This window comes from Lepidothrix coronata, unplaced genomic scaffold, assembly GCF_001604755.1.
Source record: "Lepidothrix coronata isolate B3197 unplaced genomic scaffold, Lepidothrix_coronata-1.0 Scaffold396, whole genome shotgun sequence".
Classification (NCBI taxonomy): domain Eukaryota; kingdom Metazoa; phylum Chordata; class Aves; order Passeriformes; family Pipridae; genus Lepidothrix; species Lepidothrix coronata.
Window position 1 is genome coordinate 5,002 of NW_016690576.1, and position 17,587 is coordinate 22,588.

Genomic DNA, 17,587 nt, shown 5'->3' on the forward strand with positions numbered 1-17,587 from the left:
TGCACCCCTGTGGGGTCCCACAGCGGGTTGGTGCCTGGTCCTCAATCCCCTCCTGCCAGCACTGACACCCCAAACCTCTCGGCCTGTTCCTCCACAAGCCCGAGATCCCTGTGGGATCCCTGCAGCTTCCCCTGGTTTATCAGGCATTCCATCGTCAATAAACCACGGGTTTTTCACTGAAAATTACCAGCTCTGGGTAGTTCTTGTGAAAATACAGTTTAAAAAGTCGTCTCCTTGTTGCCTTCCCTTCCAGTGACCCCCTGTCTCCCATCCCCACGGATGCGAACCCCCCGATGGCACCAGGAAAACCAACTGGGAAACTCCAGCGCCGGGAATCCGAAGGGACACAAAGACTGGGAGTATTAAATCTGGGAACACCTTGCCTCGACACGCTGGGGGTTTCAGAACCCGCTTCGCCCCTGCCCCTGCACAGCGGCTCCCTCGGAAAATCAACTCCAGCTCTCCCTTCAGCTCCGGCAAATTGTAGCCTGGTGCAGGAGTAGGCAACAGGTTGAAGGGAATTCCCGGGTTGGAGTGTTGGGAAACACAGTCTCACCATCCAGGCTGGGAGCTCAGTGGCTGCTCCTCCTGCCCCGGCTGCTCCTGGGCTCCTGCGGGGCAGAACTCAGAGGGTTCATCAGCGACGACGCTTCCCTGGCCACCAGCAGGTTTGTGAGCTGCGAGGAGATGGTTCCGTGGGGATGAGGGTGGTGTGATGGACCTGTTCCTCATACCAGGCCTGTGTTCCTGCCCTGGGAGTCACAGCAGTGCTGCCTCAGGCCAGGCTGGGTTCAGGGAAGGAACCAAAGTCAGACCATGAGGGTGATCTGCCCAGCCTTAACCCTTGCCAACCTGTTTTCAAGGGGTTTTATCCTCCATCCAGCCACCTCACCAGCCATGCCAGCTGCCTCCCCTGCTGCCAGGCTGCCTCTGTCTGGGCTCAGCTTGTGTTTTTAGCGTGGCCAGGGTGGAATGCAGGAGCTGGGTGGGAGGACAGGGTTGTCCCCACATCGGCCCTTGGACCCACCATCCCGTCAGAGCCCCCATGTCCTGGGGCAGAAGGTGACTGGCACGGCCCTCGTGCTTGGAAAATGACTGGCCCCGTGTCCAGGCCTTGAGTCACCAGCTCATGCCGCCGTCGTGGGCTGTTGTTTTCCACCCGCTGAGCACAGGCAGTGACCTGCTGTTTATTTATAACTCACTTCTTGGGAGACTGAGGAGCCGAGCTCTGGGACGGGGGGCTCTGCCTCTGCTGGCACAAGGCTTGATTCCAGCAAGAATCCCAAAGAATCTGGCTGTTTTGCAGCAGTTTGGGGAAGCAGCAGCTCTGCCCTTGCGCCAGTGTCTCTCCTCCTCGGTAGGTCAAACTCCTTCTCTGGGGCTGTTCCTCACTTGTTTGATTTTCACTCGAGCTGCGGGGGTGGTGACTGCTGGGAAACCTCGTGGGTTTTCTCTGCTGTAGATGGGCTTGTCTGTGTTTGCACATCCATCCCATCTCTTATGCCTTCAAGATCACAGGGAACAGCCGTGGCTTTCCAGGATCTGCCTGGTAGTGCTCCAGAGCCCCCTGGTTCCTTCTAGAGCCAGTGCCGCCGATCCGATTTCCCTGTGTTCCCCAATTTCCTCCCAGCACAAGTCCTGGGTGAAATCCACCTTGGAGCTGGTTCCTTGCACTCATTATTCAGGAAAATGTTGTCCCAACATAAGTGGTGCCGCGTGGATTTGTGGCACTGGAACAAACTGGTCGGACTGGTCGTGGTGGGAGTGGAGAGTCCTGTGGTGAAGGCGGCGGGTGCCCTCAGTGTCTTACCTCCTGCAGTTGCTGGAGGAGGTGATGCTGGCAAAGGAACATGTCTTTTGGGGGAATAACACTCGCTTTGTAAAACTTAGGCAAGGTCTTTGCAAAACTTAAGACGAGGTCTTTGCAAAACCACCGCTGTCATCCCTTTCCCTGTGACCGGCTCAGGATGTCAGGGTGGCCAATGCCAAGAGCACGGGTGGTGGCTGCAGTCCTGGAGCTGAAACACCTGTGCTGCCTGTCTGGGCATGAGAAATGCTACCCTATGCCCACCCTCGGGTCTTCTCCCACCCTCAGTGTCTCAGGTGGGATGTGTCTCTTGTTCACAGGATGTGGTGGGAAAAGGGGCAGAGTTTGTCCAGCCCCAAGGAGCCTGAGCCTCCTGGATGGAGGGTAGAGATGGGGATGGCTCCCTGCTGTCCCCATCAACCACTGCTGCCACTTAGGGGTTGCCTCGCTCCCCAAACCCCCCAGCAGCCTCTTGAGCCAGAGGTCAACTTCCCTGTAATCCCTGCACTCTCCCATTTCTGTGTTGCAACTCAAAGGGAGGAAATCTTATGACAAGTCGTGGCGAAAACAGTTTCCTTTTCTCTGAAATTGCCTGTGAACTCTGGAAACACTGAGGATCAATCCGGGGTTTGGCCTCAAAGAGCTCTTGTCCTGCTGCTCCCAGCACCAGTGGCTGGTGGGGTACCTGCAGGGGCTGCTCTTGGTCTGGACTGCTCCAGGTTTAAACTGCTCTGGATTTGGGCTGCTCTGGGTTTAAACTGCTCTAGACTTGGACCACCCTTGGGACTGGCCATGGCCGTGTAGGAGCTGCTCAGTAAAGCACAGTTCTGCCCAGGCTTGGCAGGAGAGGGGCAGGTTGATGCCATCAGCTCTGCTCAGGGAAAGCTCTGGGATTTTTGTGTTGGCTTGGAAATAAAACCTAAAAACATCAATGCCCATTCCAAGGCCATTGTCTGCCAGGGGCATATCCAACCCTGTGGCCAGTGCTGGGCTCTCCTTCTCTTTCAACTTAAGGGAATGGCTTAATAGGACAGGAGGGAATGGCTTCCCACTGCCAAAGGGCAGGGTTAGATGGGATATTGGCCAGAAATTCTTCCCTGGGAGGGAGGTCAGACACTGGCACAGGTTGCCCAGAGAAGCTGTGGCTGCCGCATCCCTGGAAGTGTCCAAGGCCAGGTTGGACGGGGCTTGGAGCAACCTGGGCTAGTGGAAGGTGGGATTGGGTGAACTTTGAGGTCCCTTCCAACCTGAACAATTCTGGGATTCTGTGAATAAATTCCTCCTCCAACCTCTCACGTCCTTAGGAAACTTTGGGCCGTAGCAGGTGCTGGAGCAGCTCTTGGACCCTTCTCCATGCTGGGATCCATGGTTTTTGGTCAGGGATCCAGCTGTGCCATGGGCATCTCTCTGACAGCCACGTGTTCTGCCCTCAGGGGCTCCAGGGACAGCTCGGTTTCGGCAAATGGCTCCCAGAGAGGAACAGGGCAGGAAGCCAAGAGTCAGAAGTCAAAGGTCCCTTGTCTGCAAACCCCCTGCAGTGGCAGGTGACCCAGCCAGGCTGCCACTGCCTGCTCACATCTGGTTTTCCAGGGTTTCCCATAGTGGGAGGGCACTGATTTTTCTCTGTCTCCCACCAAAGCCTCAGAGCAGCCCTGGCATCTGCACCCCCTGGAGTGGGAAAGTCCTGGGATTTATCAGCCTCATGGAGAACCTGCAGCCTTCCAGTGCTTAAAGGGGCTTATAAAAAAGGTGCAGAGCGACTTTACACAGGCAGACAAGTGACAAGAAAAGGGGGAATGTGTTTAAACTGAAACAGGAGATTCAGATTGGATATTGGGAAGAAATTCTTATCCATGAGGGTGGGGAGGCCCTGGCACAGGTTGCCCAGAGAAGCTGTGGCTGCCCCTGGATCCCTGGAAGTGTCGAAGACCAGGTTGGACAGGGCTTGGAGCAACCTGGGCTAGTGGAAGGTGTCCCTGCCCATGGCAGAGGGTGAAACTGGATGGTCCTTAAGGTCCCTTCCAACCCAAGCCATTCTGGGATTCCATGATTCCTTCCCAGACGGCTCTGTGCCCAGAGAGTCTGTCCCAGCTGGGTTGGGCAGCAGCATTGCTGCTGCTCCTCCTCCTCCTCCTCCTCATATCTTCCCACAGCCTGCTAGGGGGTGACACCCCCTTGTCCAGGCCACCTCATGCCACTCCCATGGTTTTTGGGTGCCGTCCTTCAGGCTCACACGTTGCAGGTGACACAGGGAGAGGGGCAGCCGTCCCTGGCCCTGCGTGTGGTGCTGCTGGCTGGACCTGCCTGGCAGCTCACCCAGCCTGGGGACTGCCTGCTGGAACCTCGCAGGGGTTAATTACTCCCTCCCAGGCTCTTGGCCATGCTCTGTTTTGCCCAAAACTCCCCAGGTCCCTGGGAAGTGTGGTACCTTTTCATGAGGTCATAGCTCACTCCCAGCTCGGATCCAGCAGCATCCTGGCCATGAGCACCTGCAGAATTCCTCGGTGCAAGATCCACCCCTTTTGCGTGGCACCAGAAGCCCTTCAGCTGGCAGGTGAGTCGGGTGTAACCCCACTGGGTGCTCAGACATCTCCTCCTCGTCCCCAGGTGACATGTGAAGGCAGCGCCCGGCACCGGGAGCGGCAGCAGCGGAGATGCATTCCAGCCACCTCGATGATCCCAAGGAAGCCATACAGGTGAGCCAGACCCACCCCAGTGCTCCCCACATAGCTCCACGTACTACCCAGTGCAACTCCAGTCACTGCTGGGGACGTGGTAGGACTTGTGGGTGCTGCCAGCTGGGATTGGGATGGTTTATATCGGGATTGGGATGGTTTGTCTGGGCAGGGGGATTAAAGGAAATAAAGTGTGTGTGGGTTAAAGCCACACCAGGGCTTTGCAAGACCCCACATGGGTGGGGCAGGGAAGGTGCTCAGGCCCAATACCTGGGCGAAGGGATGTTGTCACCCCCCCCAGTTTGGGGTCTCTTCCCCCAACTTTGGGAGTTTAAACACCTTTAACAATATCAACAGCAGCAGTTAAACCTGAGTGTTTAGTTCATCCCAAGGCAGGATGACTCCATGTGTGGCTGATAAAATCATTTGCACTCTTTAATCCTCTCAGCCCGTGGTGCTCCTTCCTTGGGCCAGCCGACCTGGGGGCTGCTGAAAAACAGCACCCCAATAAGGGACACACTCCCCCCACTGTTGTCCTTGAGCTCCAGCTGCTGGAAATCTTATTTAGATGCTGAAAAAAATATCCCAGGCTGGAAATTTAATATGGGTTTGTGCAGCCAACCCAGGCTCGAATCAAAGTCTGCCCAAGCCCTGGTCAGGGAATGTTCAGCGTTTGCCTGGAATGCTGCCTGATGCTGAAACATGGCGGGGCCCCAGAGGAATTTGTGGTGTTTTCCAAGTGCCTACTTGTAAACACAACCTGGATTTGAAATAAGGTTGGTTGAGACACCCAGGCTCAGCTGCATGAGGAAAAAAATCCTCTCCACCAGCGTAAAATTCACTGAACTTCCTGCTTTTGACTGGTGGGAGAGGGAAGTAAAGCTGCTGGAAGGTAAAAATCCCAAGTTCCAGCTTCAGAACCTGCTGAGTCTCTTCAAAGGCAGGAGCTGAACCCCGGTGTTCTTCCAAACCCCTCTGTTTTGGGGGCCCATCCCAGCAGTGCCTGAGGTTTAACCAGCACGGCCAGCGAGGTCGATGGCTTTGATTTCTGCTGGTGGGACCCGTCAGCGTGTCACATGTCACATGCTGCTTGGGCTGACCTGCACGAGCTCAGGGGCTCTGTTCCCTCCTCTGAGCTTCTCCTTTCTCACCCACACTTAATCCTCGTGTTTCCCCTGAGAAAGTGCCTTCCCTACCCCCTTAAGCTATTTGCTGCCTGCAGAGGAAGCACCACATGCTCCAAAAGCAACCCCAGCTCTGAAACACCACAAAATTGCATTAATTATTATTTTTTTAACAAAATAAGCTACACAAACTGTAATGTCAGCAGTGTGAGACCCCAGCTCAACCAGTTCAGCTGCAATGCTCCCAGTTCAGCCACTGCAAAGGAGGAGGCAGGAATCACGTGGTGCTTTGCTGTGAATGAGCCTTGCTGGGTTTGAGCCCTTTTACATGAAAACCTTCCTAATCGTTTTCTTTTTATGATCCAAACATGCACCTCCTGCCTTTCAGCTGATCAAGAAGCAGCTGGTGAATGCCATCAAGGCCCTGCAGAAGCAGTACGTGAGCTCGGACGCCGTCGTCACCAGCGATGACGGCAATGCCAACACGCTCTGCAGCGCCCTGGAAGCTGTTTTTGTGCATGGGCTGAAGGCCAAGCACATCAAGGCACAGACTGGGGGGAAAGGGAAGAAATCAGGGGGTCGAGGACCCCTTCCCCAGCCGGTCTTTTGGGGCCTGCTGAAGAGCATCACCCATCGGTGAGTGCCTGTTGCTGCTGAAAGGGATTTGCGCGCTCGCGTTTATCCCTTGTCTTTGGTGCAGTAAAATTCAGGGAATGGTGGGCAGCAGGATGGCTCAGTGCATCTCTACCCCATCCTGCATGCTCAGTCCATTCAGTTTGGGGAAGAGGCACCCTCACAGGGGTTTGGGGGGTTGGAGGTAGGAGAGCGAAGCCCCTGCGGTGCTGAGAGGGGCTGGGCCCCCTATGGCCCCTCTGAGCGTGTGCTGGGGGTGAGCTGATGTCCCCAAACAGTTGAGGGATTAAATTGTGAAGACACACCCCTTTCTATTTATTTTTGGGTGCCAGGCTGTATGTGGTGGTTCCAGGTCCCCCGTGGAACCCCAGTGACTGCAGTGGCGTCCGGCAGAAGCTGTTTATGGGATGCACATGCAGGGATCTGGTCTCTCTCCTGACCTGGATCTACTGGGGCTGGTTGACCCTGTTTCCCCACATCCCAACAGCCTTCGAGGAGGTCTCTCTGGGTGACTACTATTTACTGGGGTTTTTCTGAGCCACTCCCTAAGCTAAGTTCTCCCACAGTAAATAACAGCCCACACACAAATTGTTCTGAAAGCCTCATCCAGCTCCATCACCGACTCCTGAATTATGAAAGAGCGGATGAAAATAATTCTTTCACATTCTACAGGGGATATTTTTGTGCCCTTTGAAGGTTTTTTTCTTCTGTCTTGAGAGACAGATTAAAAAAGAAGTCTTACAAAACTTTTGCCCTGGTTTTTGAGGCGTCTGTGGTGCTGGTGTGAGCTGGGAGCAGGCAGGATCCAGGGACCGTGGTGTCGCTGTTGGATCTTAGGGAAGAACAGTTGAATTCCAGAGGCTGAGATTGCTTGCAGAGGAGCTCGACCCAAGCCAGGTTGTTTTTTTGGGGCTGCCACAGCAGTTTTCACTGTGTTTTGGCGCTTTTAAATTTGAAGTGAGGATTTAGACACGTGGTTGTCACCAAGGAGGATCCAGCCAGCACAAACCCCACTAATATGCAGGGACAGCAGGAATTCCCCCCTCTGCATCCTTGGTCCAGGGCAAGCAATGGGTGGGAGATGCCTCCAGCCAGAGAGAGGAGAAGAAGCCGAGGCACCCAAGGGCTGCCTTGGATCCTTACCAACACATTTAGCTTTGGGGCATTCGGGAGCTATTTTTCTCCATGACAAACCACATTTTCCATGAAGGAAAGAGATTTTCCACAGCCTGTTTTATCCCAGCTTCTAAACTCCCCATAGCAGAGCAGGTTGGGCAGTTCCTGATGGAGGCTTTGCTTCTCCTCTGCCCCATGATGGACCTAAACGGAGCCGCTCACGTCCTGTTCTGTCCTTTGTCCTCCTTTTTCCCAGGAATATTGTCTCGGAGCTGGAACAGCTCATGTTTATCAACACAGATGTGGGTCGCTGCCGTGCCTGGCTGAGGCTGGCACTGAACGATGGGCTCATGGAGTGTTACTTGAAGCTGCTCCTGCGGGATCGCTCCCGGCTGTCCGAGTACTACCAAGCGCCCGCTCTGCTCCTGGACGCCGAGGAGTGCGAGTTTCTCCTCTGCTACTTGCAGGGTTTATCGTCCCTAACCTTCGAGCTGTCCTATAAATCAGCAGTTCTGAATGAGTGGACCATCACCCCCCTGTCCCTGTCGGGCCTGTGTCCCGTTTCGGAGCTGCTGGAGCCCCTCACATCCGAGCCCCGCAGGAAAGCGTCGCTGGGTTCCATCTCGCAGTCGTCGGGGTCGGACGAGATCGAGATCCAGCCCTCGGCGCTGCCCATCGGCAAAGCCAGCAGCAAGATCAAGCTCACGTCGTCCTCGCTGAGCCTGAACACCACGAGCTCGTCCCAGCTCTCCTCCAGCCTGGGCTCGGACAGCATCCCGCCGGCCCCCTGCGCCCGCAGCCCCGAGCGCAGCGAGGAGCCGCTGTCCTGCGACTCTGACCTGGGCACGGCCACCGCCGAGGACCTGGACAGGTCACTGCAAGAGTGAGTCCTGCCCCAGCTCTCCTCTCCAAAGGGATTTTTAACCCTCTCTGGGCTCTCATTATTTTCTCTCTATAAGAAGGAAGCCTTTCTCCCTGTTTTTCTTTCACAAGCTGGTTTTTTCCTCCTGGAAAGGGCCTTCGTTGTTTTTACAAACCACTCGGCACAGCTCACTGAGCCCCTGCTGCCACTGCAAATGAGCTCATGGCCACTGAAGTCTGTGTGTGTCCTCTTTAGCAGGGCAGAAACATCAGAAAAATGCTGCTCCCTGGTTTCAGGAATGTCACATCTCCCTGGTGCATGCTGGGGGTTGCTCCAGGGCTTTCTGTGAGGGGAAAGAAATGAGTTTGGTCACAGGAAGGGTTATAATTTGCAGCTTCTGCAGATCATTCAGAGGAGGGAGGTTGTTGGTTTGTCATCCTTGTGATTTATTCCTGCCGAGCATCCAGCACAAAGATTTCCAGGGTTATATAAGCTCTGAGTAGTCAGTAAATATTTTCCGTACCACCTTTAAAATGTGACTCTGAGGGAGCCCAGCCTCGGGATGATGCCTCTTCCCAGTGAAGGTCTTCAGGAGGGTTTAGAGCTGCAGGCTGTGCTCCCCCATCTATAACAGCATCATTCCCTACTTTCAGGATTTTGCATCTTCCAAAGGTCCTGGAAGAACCTGCCTTGATTGGATTAAACTCGTGATGGAGATGCTGTTTCAAGTTTTAATCTTGGGCTGGTTTGATTCTGGGGCTGGCAGTGAAGCGGGGCCATGGGAACAGCCACTCCTCTGGCCAGGCTCCACTATTAATTGCTCATTAACAAAAACAGTTGAAATTTGGCACATGGTCCAAGGCTGGATTCGTGTCCAGGAGCTGTACGTGGGGCTGGGGCTGTGGGAGCACCCAGCACTCCCCGCATCCATGGAATCAAACCCCTTTAATGTGTGTAACTGGGGAATGCTCCCATTGCAGGCAGGGTTCTGCTGCCGTGCTATGGGGCTGACACTGCTCTGTGGGGCACAAATCCCACATTTTTCTGTTGGCATCATTGGGATTTTCCGGCCACACCGTGCTGCCAGCCCGTGGAGGACGGCAGTGCTGCCGAGCCCTTTTTACACGGTTATAATTTACAATAACTGGGGGGGGTTTACAGGTTTTAGCCATTGCAGCTGCATTCAAACCAATCATTTTTCCCTTTCAAGGGTGTTGTCCGAGTTCAGCAAAGCCCGGCCGAGCCCGGAGGCTCCGGAGGGACGGCTGGTCCCCAGCGTGCTGGGCTGCTCCCCCCGGCCGCCCGCGGGCCCCCCGGCACCGACCCCCAGAGCGCACCAGGAACCACCCCCCGGCACCAACAGCTCCGCTCCAACAGGTGACACAGCACCCACCAGCCATGAGGAGGGAGATGCTGGTGGCACAGCCAGCGTTCCAGCCCCACGGAGGGATGGTCCAAGCAGAGGGGAGCGCGGCAGCGGCGAGGGCAGCCTGGCAGTCCGGAGTCCCACGGCCGAGTACCTGCTCTCTCCCCTGCTGGGCTGTCCGGTAGGTCTTACAGCTCCTTCCCTTCCCATCTCCTTGGTGTTTTGCTCCCTGACCTAATGGAAAAGGAAAAACAAAACTCATGACGGTTTTTTGAGGAGGCAGCGGTTTCATAGAATTAGGGAATCCCAGAATGGTTTGGGTTGGAAGGGACCTTAAAGATCATCCAGTTCTGACCCCCTGCCATGGGCAGGGACACTTTCCACTAGACCAGGTTGCTCCAAGCCCACCCAACCTGGCATTAAACACTTACAGAAATGGATTTCTCCAAACTCCCATCTTCTGTGCTGCTCCCACTTGGTTGCCAGTGATGCTCCCCACTCCACAGGCATCTTCCTGGACTCCATGGAGTAGTATCCATGCAGCGGCTCTGGGAGAAATTGGATCAAAGTCTGTATTCTCTGGTAAAAGAGACACTAAAGCCTTTGAACGTCCGCCTGGCCTGTCAGTCATCCCTCTCCAGGAGTGGCTGCAGCAGGAAGTTTATTAAGGCTATCTGGAGAGGGATGAGCTCTCACACAAATCTGGCCGTGGGCTGTGTGCAAGAGATAAAACAGCCCTGGAACTGAGGTTCTCATGGGGACTTTTCTTCCTTTATGGTCCACGTAAGAGGAGGAAAAGGGTTGACTGGACAGGAAATAAAGTAGTCTCCCAGCGGAAAAACCCTCCTGCAACACATCTGTTCCCAGAGTGGGATGGCATTCCCGGGTGCTGGGCTTGAGCAGCGGCGGATTTCCCCTGCAGCCACACGGAGCTGAGCCACATCCACTCGCTTTTGCTTTTAGGAAACTCTCTGAACAGCCTCGTCCTCTGTCTGATTTGTAACTGACTTTTCCGTCCTGGTTCCCATTGTTTCCATCCTGGTTCCCATCCTTTCCACCCTGGTGAGGTTAAGATATACCTCATACCCCCCAGACCATTCCTGCTCTCTGCTCCTTTCAGTTCCCTCCTGCTTATCCCGTTTCTGCTGCTTCCTCGTGGCCCTGAGCCAGTTTGACCTAATCTATGTATAACATACTGTGTCAACAGGAAATTCCCCCTGCTCTCCCATGACTCACGGAGCAACCTGCATTCCTGCCCCGGGAGTAAGCCGGGAGCTGCAGGAGCTGCACCACCACCACCCCCCCGTGATCCTCCCACAGGGTGGTGACAGCTCTTGTGCTGTCACTTACCTTGTTATTCAGGATAAAAGGCTCTTGGAAAGCTGGGAAGGGAAGCTGAGAGGACATTCCTGGTGGGATGCAGCCCTGAGTGTAGGGATGCTGCTCCCTCGTGCCAGGGCACTGAGCTGGGTTTTTTCCTACTGCTGTTTGTTCAGGGACCTTGTCCCAGAACCTTGCTCCTTTCAGGAGGAATTTCTTCACTGAAAGGGTTATCAGGCTTTGGAAGGGGCTGCCCAGGGAGGTGGTGGAATCCCCATTCCTGGAGGTGTGCAAGGAATTACTGGACGTGGCACTCAGTGCTCTGGTCTGGTTGACAAGGGGGAATCAGTCACAGGTTAGACTTGGTGATCTTGGAGGGCTTTTCCAACCTTAATGGTTCTGTGATTCTTGAAGCCAGAAGAACTCCTGGAGAAGTTACAGCCATGTTTTCTTCTGCCCATGGGTCTCATCCCCTCCTGACACAGCAGACAAAGGTTTCTTCTGCCTTCCCTGCTTTATTTTTTCCCTGCATGACTCAGGCCAAGTGTTTGTGAGCCACAGGTCTTATATTTCATCCTGGACATCTTCTCTGTACCTCTCCCCATCCCTGCTCCTCCTGGAACATGGCTGGTGCTGCTGCTCCAGGCAAGCTCATGCTGTTCCATGGCAGGGCTGGAATCCCACCCTCCATCAGAACAATCCAAATGCCTGTGGTCAGTGCAGGGAATGTGCTCTCCCTCCACAGTGATTTTAGGGGGAGAGAACTGATTGATTTTGCACTTTATAATCCCACCAGGATAGAATCCCAGTATTTCCCAGCTGTTGACACAGTCCCACAGAGCATTCCCTGACTGGAGGGAGCCGGGGGAGCCATCCTCCTGGGAATGGCCAGCAGAGAATCATGGAATGGCTTGGGTTGGAAGGGACTTTATAAAGCTCATCTTGTTTTACTCCCCTGCCATGGGCAGAGGAACCTCCAACTGGCTCCCACACATCAGTGCCTGGAATTTGGTCTGTGCAGGAGCAGCCCCTGAGGAGGGATCTTTGTGGACATGCGTGTGTGAGGGGCACAGGGTGTTCGATAAGTTTGATAATTGCTATATTTAATTTTTTAACAGAAAAGAAAGAGCTGGATCTCAGAAGATGATTTCTACAGACCTTCCCCAGGAGAGAGCAGTGGGAGCACAGCTGACACCAATGGCTTCGGGCCCGAGGGGGACAGTGAGGGGCTGGCCCCGGGGCTCATCAGTGCCCTTGACTTGGAGAGGCTCTCGGTGCCCTCCTCGGAGAGTGGGAAACCCAAAATGTCCCCAGAACGGGAGCAAAAGGGCTTCAGTGTGGTGCACCGCCGGCAGATGGGTACGTGCCACCTCCTGCTTCCCTCCAGTGCCTGCCCTGGGCAGTGCTCAGGGATTATCCTGGGTCATGATGGGCTGTTTGGGCAGCAGCTGTTGGCTGGTGTGAGCTGGTGGCAGCACTAAGAGCCACAGAAGACAATGGAGCAGCTTCCCAAGGCATTGCTGAGCCCATGATTGGCTCTGGTGGGAAGTGTTTTAGGGGGAGAGGGTTTGTCCACCCTCAGGACACCTTTTCTTTATGCCGTCCCACTCATTCTCAGCCTCAAAACCCAAATGCAGATGGACAGAAACCCAAGTGCAGGTGGACAAATGGTGGAGACCAAGGTCCTGTCAACTCCTGCCCCATCCCACCATCCTCCAGGACAGGCTCTCCAAGCTGCCGTGCCTCTGGGTTGCTTGCTTTGAGCCCCCCTTGGCTTTTCTCTCTCTCTCCTGGCTTCTCCTTTTTCAGTTAAACCGAGACATCCTTTCCCCCAGGTCTTTCCAACCCTTTCCGAGGGCTCCTGAAGCTGGGCAGCCTGGAGCGCAGGGGAGCCATGGGCATCTGGAAGGAGTTCTTCTGCGAGCTGTCGCCGCTGGAGCTCCGGCTCTTCCTGGACCACGAGGATCGGATCTGTGTGGAGAGCTACTCCCTGCTGCGCTGCGAGTCCCTGGCGCTGACACACTCCGACGGCCGCTTCGAGCTGGTGTTCCTGGGGAAGAAGCTCTACCTCCGAGCCCCTTCTCGGGACGAGGCCGAGGACTGGCTGGACAGGATCCGAGAGGCGCTGCACAAGTGCCGGCCGCAGCTGGAGGAGGACGAGTGGGAGACTCTGGAGTATTCCGAGGATGGAGGTGAAGCCCAGCCCGTCCAGGGTGACTCCAGTGCTCTCCAGCACAGCGACGTGCCTGGGAACAGCTTGGACTGGACTCCAGCCCACGAGCCGGAGCTGGATGCGATAAAAGAGGCTGTTCTGTACATGGACCTGGACAAAACCTGGGTCCCTTTCATTTTTTCCCTGTCCCTCGAAACTCTGAAGTGCTTTAAAATCAGGAACAATGACAAAATTTTAAGCAACAGTTACGGCATAGAGACCATCCAGGACATCCTCCCGGACACGAGCCTGGGGGGACCCGCGTTCTTCAAGGTGATCACCTCCAAGGCTGTGCTGAAGCTGCAGGCTGAGAACGCAGAGGAAGCAGCCTCGTGGAGGCTGTTGGTCCGAAGGGCCCTCATGGCCTACCTGGAGAGCGCAGAGGAGGCGCTGACACTGGGTGGGAGCTTGGATGGGCACTCCCAGGTCGTCCTGAAGAACATCGTGAAGGAAAACGGCTTCTTGCTGCAGTACCTGGTGGCCATCCCCATGGAGAAGGGCCTGGACTCTCAGAGCTTCATCTGTGCAGGTACAGTTTGGTTTGGATTGGAAAGGATCTGAAAGACCATCTCATCCCACCCCCTGCCATGGGCAGAGTCACATTCCACTAGCCCAGGTTGCTCCAAGCCCAGTCCAACCTGGCCTTGGACACTTCCAGGGATGGAGCAGCCACAGCCTCTCTGGTTTCCCAATCCAAACCACTAAAGCCTCTCAGTGGAGTTTCACGTCCCCAGTTGGTGGCACCTTTGATGTCCTGTGGGCACAATCCCCATCCCACCCCTGCCCAGCTCCAACTGGGATGCTGCTGGGCTCCCATTTAAGATGCTTTTGGTACAGACAGTCAGGAACTGGGATTGAAGCAACCTTAGCTGGACCACAGGCCCAGGACTCTCTTCCTGGGCATTTTGAGGCCACAGCCTGTGGGGAAAGTGCAATCAAGAGCAGTTTTTCCAGTAAGGCAGCACAGGAGCAGGGATTGCAATGGGTGTGACGAGCTGATTTTGCAAAACAATCATTTACCCTTCCCCTGACGCCTCTTGGCACACGGGGCAATGCTGGTGGCACCCTCACTGACCTTCACAGGAGGTATAATTTGCTCTTTACCTCGCTAAGTTAATTAAATTTCAGATTTCTCTCCTGCCTCAATTATATTTCTTGTACCCTCCAGCAGGTTGGGTTTTTTTCTTTTAATCCCTCTCCTTTTTTTTCATATATATTTTTTTTCTGGTCTGTTTGGTCTCTGCCTTTCCCTCCAGGCTCTGTCCTGCATCTTCTACCTCCCCACAGATGGAAGCAACAAGCCAAAAAGACAAATTTCCAGTTTTTATGTGTAGGTTTTCTTCAGGGATCTGCCTCCCCTGCTTTCACCCCACTCCCAGCCTGGGATGTGTTCCCTTCCATCTCAGGGTAATGAGCAATAAGAGCTGGGTTTCATTATATATTCAGAAAGCAGCACATGATCTCCATGAATGTTTTTGAGGGGTGAGCTCCAGACACCCCAGAGTGTGACAGGTGGGGTGTCAAAGCCAAGCTGGATTCCCCACTGCTATAATAAAGGGGATTTGGGGTTAATCCATCCTAACTTCATCCCTGGAAGATGAGGTTTGGGGACCCTGTGATGGCAGCAGGAAAGAAAAGGGCTGAGTGAAGGTAAAATAGGGCAAAGCCATTGGTGGAGGTAATGGGGCAGCAGGTGGGATTTAGGTTCTTCCCTAAACCACTGGGATATTTCCAGAATTCACTTTTCCTAAAAAAAAAAACCAAACAACCCAAACAACTGAACCACTTGATGGATAAAAGTGGGTTCAGGGATTGTCCAGCCTTCTTTTTATGGAGAAAAAGTGAAGTGGTGCCTGTTGGACCATCATGGTCCAACAATCCATGGGGAAGGGCCTGGGGAACATCACACTGAACATCCTACAAGTGCTTCAGCTGATCCCCCTCCCCTCCCAAAACTTACTTGTTCCATTCCCTGCTCCCAAAAGTTTCTCCCTGCCCTGGCAGTGATGGGTGCAGGCTCAGGTCCCCTCTCATTCCCTGCTCCCCTCAGGCTGCTCCAGGCAGATTGGCTTCTCCTTCGCCAAGCCCAAGCTCTGCGCCTTCTCCGGGCTCTACTATTGCGACAGCTGCCACCGCGATGACGAGACCGTGATCCCCTCCCGCCTCATCCACAACTGGGACCTGACGAAACGAGGGGTGAGTCCTGGGCTGGGTCCATGCAGGGAGCAGGGAAACGCTCTGGCATCTGCCCACGCTTCCTGAATGTCCATCTGGGCGTTCCCCGAGGTTGGAGGTGCCCACCCCAGACCCCCCTCCGAGCCTCTCCTCGCTCCATGCCCACCTGTCCCCTCTCTGTGCCCCAGGTGTGCAAACAGGCCCTCAAGTTCCTCTCCCAGATCCGTAACCAGCCCCTGATCGACCTGAAGCTGGTCAACGAGAGCCTCTACGAGCACGTGGAGAGGATGGGGCGGATCCTCCGGAGCAGGGAACAGCTGAAGCTGCTGGGGGATTACCTCATCATGTGCCGCAGCGGCGCCCTGAAGGAGCTGAGCAAGCGGTGAGGGCCCTCTCTGGGTGACATTCCCTGCTCTTTGCACCCCCGTGGTCTCCTGGTTCTCCTCCTCACCCCCTGTCAGAGCAGTGCTGCCAAGGCTCAGGCTGGTTTTTCGCTCCATATCATCTGCCCTAAGGAGTTATCTGTCTGTTGGCTGTGTCAGCACACTGAGCTGTGACTCAGGAAACACCTTCCTGGCCGAGGAGCTTCTGGCTGGACAGGAAACACCTGGGAAAATAGATGAGATATTTATTTTCTTTTTTCCCTCCCTGCTTTGAAATGCTCTCACACGATTTCCAGTGGCAGGATTTGGGATGTGTGGCACAATAGAAGAATAGGCTCTGCAGTGATTTTCTTTAGGAATCTGCATTGTCCAGGCACCTCCTTGCTCCAAAGCTGTTGGAGATGGGGTGGAAACCATCTACTCCTTTTTCTCTGTGCTTCTTTGCAGGCTTGATCACAGGCATTACCTCTTGGAGTGTCCCCACAAATACAGTGTTGCTGATCTGAGGCAGGTGAGAGCTTTGCATGGTCATAGAATCACAAAATGGTTTGGGTTGGAAGGGACCTTAAAGACCATCCAGTCCCACCCCCTGCCACAGGCAGGGATACCTTCCACTAACCCAGGTTGCTCCAAGCCCTGTCCAACCTGGCCTTGTCATAGGGATTTTGCTGGTGAAGACACCCCAGGGTCTGTGGAGACACCACATGGTGCTTCTTCAGCAGGAGTTTTCCAACAGTTGGATTTTTCAGTGATTCCAAAGCCAGGAGCCCCATCCTGGCAGGCTGTGGGTGCTGCTCTCAGTTTTCCAGGGTCCCGTTGTGACCTGGGTGTGGGTTGTGTTTGGAGGACAGCCTTGCCTTCACGTGGCAGCTCCAAGAACGGGTGTAACCCAGCACGAACCCGGCAGGGCTGGGCTCCAAGAGCACTGACCCCCCTGTCCCACAGATCGCCGACGGCGTCTTCGAGACCTTCCTGCAGTCCCTGCTCCAGTTCGCGTCCCACCACGTCTACAGCTGCGACCTGTGCACCCAGCGCGGCTTCATCTGCCAGATCTGCAACAGCAGCGACATCATCTTCCCCTTTGAGTTCGACACTACCACCAGGTGAGCCCCCCCGCTGACCCCCTGCAGCCAGGACACCCCAGGGCACGGCCTGGCTTCTGCCAGGAGCCCCAGATGGCCCCTGGGTCCCCCTAGGGGGTCTGCACTTCCAAGGCATGTGGCCTCGGGGTGAACTGGGAATGGGTCTGACGTGGTTGTGTATCCTCCTGGTGCCCATATCCCAGTGGTGCCCGTGTCCTCATGGTGCCTGTGTCCTCGTGGTGCCCATGTCCTCGTGGAAACCATACTGTGGTGCTCACATCCTCATGGGAACCATATTATGGTGCCCATGTCCTCATGGGAGCCGTGTCCTCATGTCCCACATCCTTGTGGGAGCCATATCCTTGTGCTGCCCATGTTGTCATGGTCCCCACATCCTTGTAATGCCCATGTCCTCATGGAAACCATACTGTGGTGCTCACATCCTCATGGGAACCATATTATGGTGTCCATGTCCTCATGGGAGCCGTGTCCTCATGTCCCACATCCTTGTGGGAGCCATATCCTTGTGCTGCCCATGTTGTCATGGTCCCCACATCCTTGTAATGCCCATGTCCTCATGGAAACCATATTGTGGTGCTTACATCCTTGTGGGAACCATATTGTGGTGCCCATGTCCTCATGGGAGCCGTGTCCTCATGTCCCACATCCTTGTGGGAGCCATATCCTTGTGCTGCCCATGTTGTCATGGTCCCCACATCCTTGTAATGCCCATGTCCTCATGGAAACCATACTGTGGTGCTTACATCCTTGTGGGAACCATATTGTGGTGCCCATGTCCTCATGGGAGCCGTGTCCTCATGTCCCACATCCT

At 54.9% G+C, this 17,587-nt stretch overlaps 1 protein-coding gene across 3 annotated transcripts in view; it reads left to right on the forward strand.

Moving 5' to 3' along the window:
* Positions 1 to 17,587, forward strand: part of PLEKHM1 (pleckstrin homology and RUN domain containing M1) — a 22,960-nt gene that overhangs the window by 1,075 nt on the left and 4,298 nt on the right. Inside the window, exons 2-12 of one of the 3 annotated variants that reach the window (XM_017839302.1) lie at positions 254 to 668; positions 4,415 to 4,503; positions 5,995 to 6,242; positions 7,612 to 8,238; positions 9,428 to 9,764; positions 12,022 to 12,262; positions 12,739 to 13,644; positions 15,166 to 15,311; positions 15,479 to 15,672; positions 16,121 to 16,184; positions 16,619 to 16,776. In XM_017839302.1, the coding sequence (XP_017694791.1) occupies positions 4,462 to 4,503; positions 5,995 to 6,242; positions 7,612 to 8,238; positions 9,428 to 9,764; positions 12,022 to 12,262; positions 12,739 to 13,644; positions 15,166 to 15,311; positions 15,479 to 15,672; positions 16,121 to 16,184; positions 16,619 to 16,776 (2,963 nt within the window). In that variant the 5' untranslated portion in view covers positions 254 to 668; positions 4,415 to 4,461. Of the gene's footprint in view, positions 1 to 175; positions 669 to 1,217; positions 1,358 to 4,414; positions 4,504 to 5,994; positions 6,243 to 7,611; positions 8,239 to 9,427; positions 9,765 to 12,021; positions 12,263 to 12,738; positions 13,645 to 15,165; positions 15,312 to 15,478; positions 15,673 to 16,120; positions 16,185 to 16,618; positions 16,777 to 17,587 lie in introns of those variants that run through there. The other 2 variants (XM_017839304.1, XM_017839303.1) reach the window with 2 other exon arrangements.